The following is an 8,198-nucleotide window of genomic DNA, read 5'->3' as shown; positions in this document are numbered from 1 at the left end:
ACAGCAGAATCAGTCACAATCCACTCCCCACTCCCCAGGTTCCCCAGTTCAGTCTAAATAGTAGATAATATTCTATTAAATTCTATTGTCGCTTTGGGCTCCAAAATGGCACAGCATTACCATCAGCACGACCGTCAGCCAGCGCAGTATCGGACGCTGATCGTGCTGGACAACAGCCACGCAGCGCGATCCGACACTCTCGCTGCTCGCTTTGAGCTAGGCAAGTTTTTTTCTCCATCCAACCCAGACCCAGGAGGCCGAGGGGCAGAGGGGGCAGAGGGGCAGAGGGGCAGAGGGGCAGAATGTTCGCGTTCTCTCTCTCTCTCTCCCCCCTCTCGCTCTCATTGCCTACCTGCGTGAATACTCATCTTGTGTTGCTTGGCACTATTGATTCACCTTGCCAGGTCCAAAGGGATCGCCGCAGGCTGTGCGCAGTCCGTGGTCGTTTCAGCTCGAAGGCGCGCTCGAGTACTGCCGCATTGCGTTCGACCTCTTCCCAACCCGTGCAAAGGTACCTCCAATACAAGCATCAAACAAAAGCATATAAACGGAGACAAGACAAGTGTTTGAGATGGCACTGAGGTGTTCTTGGTCGCAATGTTCATTGCTATCGCTGCTGATCGTTGTACGTGCCGCCCTTTCTGTACCAACAGGTTTGTGTGGTCGCAGCGAACGATGTCGATGGATTGGTGCCACTGAACAATTGGCAATGGTCGGCGCAATCAACAACCGCGGTAATGACTCGTTTGCTTGGCCTTGCTGGCCCGTTTTGCCGAATCGGTCTCTGGTCGAGGTGCCTCCCAACTCACTTTCGACTCTCCCCAACCCCTATATGTTCTTTTTGATGCACCACGGTTGGCACAGATCATTCAAGGAGGTGTTGCGGCATTGGGTCGTGCCCCACCACCAGCAGCTCTGTTTACACTTGCTCAAATCATCCCGCTTGCCGTTCAGTTCATGCAAGGATCACACACGTCTGGCTTGTTGACAGATCCGCCACGACATGAACCTCGGCAACAGTCGTCGTCGTCGTCGTCCTATGCTGATGCGCCTGTCATTCACACCCGCATTCTTATCGTTACAGCAACCGCAGCAGCTTGGAATGGGTTTTTGCCGGCTCCAACTCAAACTCCAACGCTCGAAACCAATCCTTCCTCCACCGTGGTCAACGATCCTATCTTTACAGCCCGCTTGCTCGTAGATACAGCCATTGCGCAATTGGCTCCGTCGCCAGCCGCACAGGAATGGCTGGCTGGCTTGCAGTTTTACATTATTTCTTGCACTTCGGCACTCCCGCCAGTGGCAGACCCGGCCAAACTCCTTCCGGGTGGTGTGCACGGCGATTCCACGCCCTTTTTAACGTATGCCTCGAGCGACTCGGTCGGGACGCTGTGGATTGCTTGCCCCGTACTGGCTCGCATCCACTTTGGTCTGCGCACATTGCGCGTGATGGGTGCCCCGGGCTCTCGTCCCTCTGGCTCTCATGAGCCACTTCAAGATGTCAACTTTTACTATGCTGCTGAAAACCATGCTGCAGAGAGTCTGCTTGAACTTCAGTCCCGCGCACCCATTCCCAAATCCCTAACGTCGTCGTCGTCTCTGCATGCATGGTACTTTTCCATGATGTTGGTCTCTGACCTGTCAACTATTCCGACGACCCTCCTGTCAAACACGCTCGCAGCTGCAAATTCAGCAACAGGAGCTGGCTCTGAAGATTCGTCTGCCCCTTCGTCGAGTGCACCCTCCCCTGTTGCTGCTGCTGCTGCTGCTGCTGCTGCTGCGCCATCAGCGGATCAGGACAGCAAGGTGGATATGCGCCTCCATGGCTTCGGTCGGTATGGAGCGCTGACGTGTGACGCGCGGCATTTGGAAAAGAGCAAAGTTCCGCGCTTGTCTCTTCCTTGCTCGTGTGTCCATGCCATCACCCCTGTAACTCTGGGGCTGCAAGCTGTTGCGGGCACCATCAAGTACACTGCAACCGTGACCTTGCTGCTGATTGACAGCTCTACCACACACGATGGGACGTTTTCCATCCCCAGCATCACCCATCTCGTCATGAATCACAACGGCAGCCTCTTCCTTCATTGCGTCATGCCCAACGCCCTCTTGGCGGATGTGGCTGCTCGTCCTCCACCTCCTTCTGCTCTAGCAGCCGCTCGTTCATTTGATCGCATTATGCGAAACTCGCTCCTCGTTCCTGCTCGCGAGGCGATCGGTCCCGATGCGCCCTTTTCCCGGCTCTCCCAGTCCTTGTCTGCGCGCATCGACGCTGCTGAAGAAACTGCGACCACCACTGCGTTACTTGAAAGGGCGACACGCCGAGTTCCTCGTCTCGAGAATCAAACATCGTTGTACTCTGTCCTGAATGTGAGTTTTTGGTCTCCTGTAGAGTTGGATTGCCCAATGCTTGTTGGGGATGAGGCAACCGACAGTAGCTTGTTTGTGCCTTTGTTTGGTCAGAACGAACTTGGCACACTCGCACAGCCATTACTTGAAGAGCTTCTTCCAACAATCGTCAATAGTGTTCCGCTGACGCGGACCCAGGTGGACGAGCACATTCAACGATTATTTGAGTCCTTCCAATTGCAGTCGCCAGGAGTGACTGCGATTGGCTTGCCGTAAGTCGTTGTAACACGTTCAGTCGGTGTTTGCTCTTGGTTGCTCATCATTCCCTGTCACGCAGGTTGAAAACGTGCCGGTTGTTCTGGCTCGAATTGCGCGAAATGGCCTGGGCGCTGGAGAGCCCTGGAGCTCGTGCTGTAAGTAAGAGAGTGCATATGTTTTGATTGTGGGCGGTTGTGCTCATTTTATTTTTATTTTTATTTTTTTTTTTTTTTGTTGTTGTTGTTGTTGCTGTTGTTGTTGTTGTTGCGTTTCTTGCTTCTCATAAATAACAGATTGTGGAAAGCATGGATCGGCGCTTCCAGCCCGTCGTGCTGGCGGAATGGAACCGTCTCTTGCAAGAAGAACGAAACGACGAGGAATCGCAGGCTGCCAACTCCCGCGGCAAGCGACGACGAGAAGAAGACGGAACAACGACCGACAGCGCCTCCAAGCGTGCTCGCGAATCCCTTGCCGGACCCAACCAGTCCTCGTCCGATGCTGCAGAGGCTGGCTTTGCAACCCTCGACAAGTACGAGGCGATGAGTGTGCGAGAGCTACACGACATGAATACCAGCGACCACAACAATGCTCACCAACGATTCGGGGCGAGCGCCAGCCATCCGACGCTCGCACCAGCACCATTGCTCCCTGGTCCGTCGTTGCTGGCAGGCCCGCCCGTAGGCATTCCCGCATTCCAAGAGAAGAATTATTTCAGCGCGTCCTCCAGTGGAAGCGGCTCGTCATTGCTGGCAGCGGATGTACCGGCCAGCTCTGTACTTGTTCCCGGATCGAGCTCGCTGGTTGCATTGCTCCAAGCCAACCATCGCCGCGCCAATCCACAAACGTTCGCGCCCGATCGTCTGTTTCTGCAGCGGAGCTGAGTCGGGATTGGTGCGTTTGATTGTCAAACACCGTCTCAATAAATGCAATAGCTGAATTTCCATCAACTTGCACATTTCCCAACTTGTCAATCTCAGGGTTGCTTAGTCTTTTTTTTTTTCTTTACTTTTTCCATTGCGGTTGTTTGTCTGAGCGTTTTTCTCTCAGCCATTTCGCTGCATGCTCGTACTCTTGCGTCATCGCCTCGCTCTCTCGCCGCTCTCTCGCCCTCGGACGGCTGCACTTGCGTCTATTGCTCCAATTCGCACTTCTGCACTTGCTGCTGTGACTACTGCGACTGCGACTGCGACTGCATCTCGCCCTCTCACACGCGCTTCGTCCAGCTGCCTCGCGCCGTCTCCGCCTTCCCTTCCGACCAGCCGTCGCTTCGCATCCCACTCTGCATCCTGCTCTGCATTCACTGCACAGAACGCAGCGGCTCGACTCCGGAACTCATCCCTCTCGCTGCTCTCACTGACGGCGTCTGCCTCTGCTTCTGCCTCTGCTTCAGTTCACCCTGCTCGCCTCCTCCACTCCAAGCCGGCCCTCCTGCAGATGGACTTGTTGCCAGTCGCTGCTGAACTTGCTGGAACGCCCGGTGCCATTGGGACGCTGAACTGCCCGCTGTGGCATCAAGTCATTGGCTCGTCTTCGCTCCAGGAGATCCACCGCGTTGTGACCTCGCATGGCTACTCGATCCGCATTGTCGGAGGTGCTGTGCGCGACCTGCTCATGAACATTCAGCCAAAGGACGTTGATCTCGCGACGGAAGCGTTACCCGACGTGCTTCAGCACATGTTCGAAGAGGCCGGGATTCGCGTCATCCCGACGGGGCTCAAGCATGGCACCGTCACCGTCGTGTTTGAACGCCCGCCATCAGCAGCAGAGCAGCAGCAGGTGGTCGACAACGGCACGGATCCAGTAGCGGCTGCTGCTGCTACTACTGCTGCTGCAGGCAATCCTCGAAAACTTTACGATCAGTATGAAGTGACAACCCTGCGCGTCGACAAAATCACGGACGGACGCCATGCCGAGGTCGAGTTTACGTCGGATTGGAGCCTGGATGCCCAACGTCGCGATCTACGATTCAACTCGATGAGCATTGATTTCAACGGGACCGTGTACGACTACTTTGGCGGGGTACAAGACCTGCAAAACAATCACATCGCTTTTGTCGGCACGGCGGATCTCCGCATCAAGGAAGACTACCTCCGCATTTTGCGCTTCTTCCGCTTCTATGGCCGCATGTGCGACTCGCTCGGGCAAGGAAATGTGAGCGTTGAGCCTGGAACACTGGAGTGCATTGCTGAAAATGCTCCAAACTTGTCCGGCATCTCGGCCGAGCGTATTTGGCTCGAGTGTTCCAAAATTCTCCAGCAACGCAGCTGCCCTCACACACTCGAGGTAATGACGCGGTGCGGCGTTGCAAACATCATTGGGCTTGCTGATTTGCATCAGTCAGTAGCCTCCAGCGAGATTCGGCTCTTGCAACAACTCGAAATGGCCGTGAGGCATACGACAGAGTTGGCGCTCCAACTCCCGCCCACCGATGTTGCGGATCGATGGAAGGAACATGCGTACATTGAAATGATTCGTCTTTCCAACATTGTGAAAAACGAAGATTCCGCGGCCGAGCTTGCGCTCAGGTGGAAACTCTCCAACCAGCAGCGTGACTTGTTGCTCTTCCTCGTTTTCAATCGACACCTGGTGAACGAGCCGGACTCTGCTTTTGCTCGTCGGCTTGCACTCGACATGCTGGTCGATAAAGTCCACCCTGACTGGGTTGCTGCGTTGGTCTTTCCATACGTCTCACCCCAGGAAATCTACTTTGCGAACATCCCCGTCTTCCCTTTGTCTGGCGACGTGCTGGCCAAAAGCGGAGTGCCCAAAGGGAAAACGATGGGACTGGTACTTGCTAGCACGCGACAGCTTTGGAAGAATGCTGGATTCCAAGTCAGCGAGAACGAGCTTGTTCAACATGCCCTGCAAGTTTCTGGCAACCCCACCCTCGCTCTCCAGCCCGACCCGTCCATGCAAACTGTAGTGAATTTCGGCAACTTGTTACGTGCCAAGCAGAAGGGAAGCAAGCAATCAGGAGGGCATTAATTTTTGTTTGATGTTGCAAAACTGCAGCGATCGATCGTTTGAATACATCATGATTTACAGTCCATGGCCAAGCTTGACGAGTCGGAACGAGGTGACTGGCGGCAGCTTAGCTGCTCGTTATGCGCGTGTCCTGTTTTGATTGAAGAAATGGAAAAGCTTTGCGTGTAGTACAGTCGTTGACTTTGCTCTGGACTTTTTTCCTCGCGACTTGGTCATTTGTTTCAATATGGTCGATGTGTTCGTGTCATGACTTTCGTTTTTCGTGGCACCCAACAAGTCAAAAGTAATTTTGTATGTGAATCTCGATTCAGCTGTTGTTCACACACCAGGACTTTTGTGAAATGAAATGGAGACGTTTGAGTGCCAAAATGGACTGACGCTCTCCTCGATTTCAACAATAGATGATAAACACACCATCGCTCTGAGCCAAGAATGTCGAAGGGCAACTATTCCGAAGATTCCACTGTCGCATCTGCAAAAAATCAAACCAAGAGGAAATGCAACAGGGGCAAAATGCAACGTGTCTTGTATTGTTTCAAAAAAACCAAAGAAAGGGCACCTGGACAAAACACTGCAAACCCCACGCCAGATGGGGGGGGGGGCAAGAGGGCGGGCACATAAAAACAGAAAAAAATCAGTCACGTTGCTTCAAAACAACCCGACATAATTTTTGAGTGATTTAAGCCTTGGGCGGGGGAGCGGGGACGGTCTCCTCCTTCTCGCTGAAAATGAGCTCGATGTGGCAGGGGGAGCTCTGGTACGCGTTGATGCGACCGTGAGCACGGTAAGTGCGGCGGCGCATCTTGGGGGCGCGGTTGACCTGGACGTGCGAGACGTGGAGGGTCTCCTTGTCAAGGCCCTTAAGGTCGGCATTGGAGGCAGCGTTCTGGAGCAGGTTGAGGAGGTACTCAACGCTCTTGGCGGGCCAGCGACCGAGAGAGCCGGGGGTCTTGAACTGCTTGGTCTGTGCGTGACGGCCAACACCGCCAGTGTGGCGAGTGTACGGGATGATCTGCTTGTGCTCCTGGACGTTCTTCAGGTAAGCCTGAGCCTTGGGGATCGAGAGGCCCTTGAGCGCCGCAGCCGCCTCCCGTGTGTTCTTGTAGTGAACACGGAGGTGGTCACCACGGGTCTTGACCGACTTGGCAGCGTTTGCGGGATTGGTGGAGTAACGGGTCATCTACGGGGGTTTGTTTGCGAGTAGGAGGATGTTTGGAAGAGTGAGCCTACGGCGAAAAACGAGGAAAAAGAGCAATCGAGTAGAGAAAAAAAAAAGCGAGAACTTTCGTTCCAAAGAAAAGCCCGGCAGAGGACGAAGGAGAGGCAGGGAGCAGTTGGAACGACAAATCACGTTGTGTGCGCTAGGTCGGAATGGGGGGGGCGGGAGCACAGGCGAGACCGGCGCGAGGGGCCGAATCGCAAGCGGCACATGCAATCGTCGAGCATATACGGTTTCGCCCAGCGCGCCGTTTTTCGCAACAGGTACGGCTCTGCTCAGCCAACGCCGCCCGGAATCGCACGCTAGCTCCCACATACTACCCACTGCAGGCGTGTCGCGGCGACCAGAGACGCTACGGACCGGCGTACGAGCGGCTACAAGGTCGAGGACACCGACTCAAACCGAACCTGGCCTTTCCGCTCCTCCCTCTTTCGCCCCCTCTCCTGACAAACCCTCTCATTGCGCCCCACCCCATCCACGCGTGAATCGTCATCCTGGCATGCTTTTGTATCGGATAGAAGGGTTGTGGAGACGATCGGTGTCAAAGATGTCATACCCTGCGAGAAAAGAGAGAGCGAGCAAAGAGGATCGATTTGGGGCCAGTTTTAGTTGTTGGAATTGGATTTTTTTTTTTCTTTGTTTTTGTTTTGTTTTGTTTTGTTTTGTTTTCAACCGGGCAGTTCATGGCTTTCGTCTACCGTTCGTGCTTGGGGGACTCTCAGAATCATTTCGGTCGTAGGTGACAGCACTTTTATTGGAGGTTGAGAGCAGGGATGGCTCTTCATTGCAAGCTTGTCGGGTTTCTCTGTTCTGAGCCGTTGCAAAACGCTCAGACACGCAAGCCTCCCCCGTCCGCGGTTGGGAAGGTCAAAATAGCAAGATAAAGGCGCAGTATCATGGTGAGATGGATTACTTTGGATGGAACCTCAGTGCCAAGTTTTGTTTGAAAAATCGCTCTCGTACAATTGGCAACAACTGCGCTCAGAACAGCTCTTGCTTTGTTTTTTCGTTCGCCGCTTTCATTCATGAGAACGATGTGCAATCATTCGCATTGTTGCGTGACGAGGAGGAAGGCGTTGGTAGCACGCTCGCTCCCTCGACACGCTTGACACCCCGAAACGAATAAAGAACGCTTCGCAAGCCCAACCGTGTTCAGCGGGATCCCTCCAGCCGATTCCTTCACGGCTCAGACAGTGCACTATGAGCACTTTACGAAAGCATTGCTTGATCCGACGTGACTTTCCCCCGACTTTGACCCCTGGTTCCTGTCGATCTTTTTGGATTTACATGTATTCTCAATGATTCACCATTCCATTCCACCTGCCCGCAGCTTGCTCCTCGACGATCCTTTCCGAATATTATTTTTGATGCTCTGACCAAATCGAACAGT

The 8,198-nt window shown here is 54.0% G+C and overlaps 3 protein-coding genes across 3 annotated transcripts; 2 read left to right on the top strand and 1 right to left on the bottom strand.

The window, feature by feature from the left end:
* The first annotated feature begins 62 nt into the window (after nt 1-62).
* On the top strand, nt 63-3,541 carry CAOG_04901 (hypothetical protein). The gene is made up of 7 exons (XM_004347602.2): nt 63-220; nt 405-511; nt 654-734; nt 865-2,367; nt 2,461-2,618; nt 2,684-2,759; nt 2,898-3,541. The coding sequence occupies exons 1-7, from the start codon at nt 106-108 to the stop codon at nt 3,483-3,485; spliced, it is 2,628 nt and encodes an 875-aa protein (XP_004347652.2). The 5' UTR covers nt 63-105; the 3' UTR covers nt 3,486-3,541.
* A 66-nt stretch (nt 3,542-3,607) lies between these two features.
* CAOG_04900 (tRNA nucleotidyl transferase) lies at nt 3,608-5,797 on the top strand. The gene has a single exon (XM_004347601.2). It carries the CDS (start codon nt 3,664-3,666, stop codon nt 5,587-5,589), a length of 1,926 nt encoding a protein of 641 aa, XP_004347651.2. The 5' UTR covers nt 3,608-3,663; the 3' UTR covers nt 5,590-5,797.
* A 300-nt stretch (nt 5,798-6,097) lies between these two features.
* CAOG_04899 (50S ribosomal protein L22) lies at nt 6,098-7,385 on the bottom strand. Its single transcript, XM_004347600.2, has 2 exons — nt 7,365-7,385; nt 6,098-6,769 (listed from the first exon to the last, which is right to left on the bottom strand). Exon 2 carries the CDS (start codon nt 6,767-6,769, stop codon nt 6,269-6,271), a length of 501 nt encoding a protein of 166 aa, XP_004347650.2. The 5' UTR covers nt 7,365-7,385; the 3' UTR covers nt 6,098-6,268.
* Nucleotides 7,386-8,198: the final 813 nt, after the last annotated feature.

This window comes from Capsaspora owczarzaki, assembly GCF_000151315.2.
Source record: "Capsaspora owczarzaki ATCC 30864 unplaced genomic scaffold supercont2.7, whole genome shotgun sequence".
Taxonomy (NCBI): Eukaryota; class Filasterea; order Ministeriida; family Capsasporidae; genus Capsaspora; species Capsaspora owczarzaki.
This window is presented reverse-complemented; position numbering and strand designations above follow the sequence as displayed.

Bases quoted from the DNA above. Each gene is read 5' to 3' on its own strand.
- CAOG_04901 (XM_004347602.2), top strand. From the start codon at position 106: ATGGCACAGCATTACCATCAGCACGACCGTCAGCCAGCGCAGTATCGG. The intron at 221-404 runs GCAAGTTTTTTT...TCACCTTGCCAG, and splicing joins CGCTGCTCGCTTTGAGCTAG to GTCCAAAGGGATCGCCGCAG. The intron at 2,619-2,683 runs GTAAGTCGTTGT...CCTGTCACGCAG, and splicing joins GTGACTGCGATTGGCTTGCC to GTTGAAAACGTGCCGGTTGT.
- CAOG_04900 (XM_004347601.2), top strand. From the start codon at position 3,664: ATGCTCGTACTCTTGCGTCATCGCCTCGCTCTCTCGCCGCTCTCTCGC.
- CAOG_04899 (XM_004347600.2), bottom strand. From the start codon at position 6,769: ATGACCCGTTACTCCACCAATCCCGCAAACGCTGCCAAGTCGGTCAAG.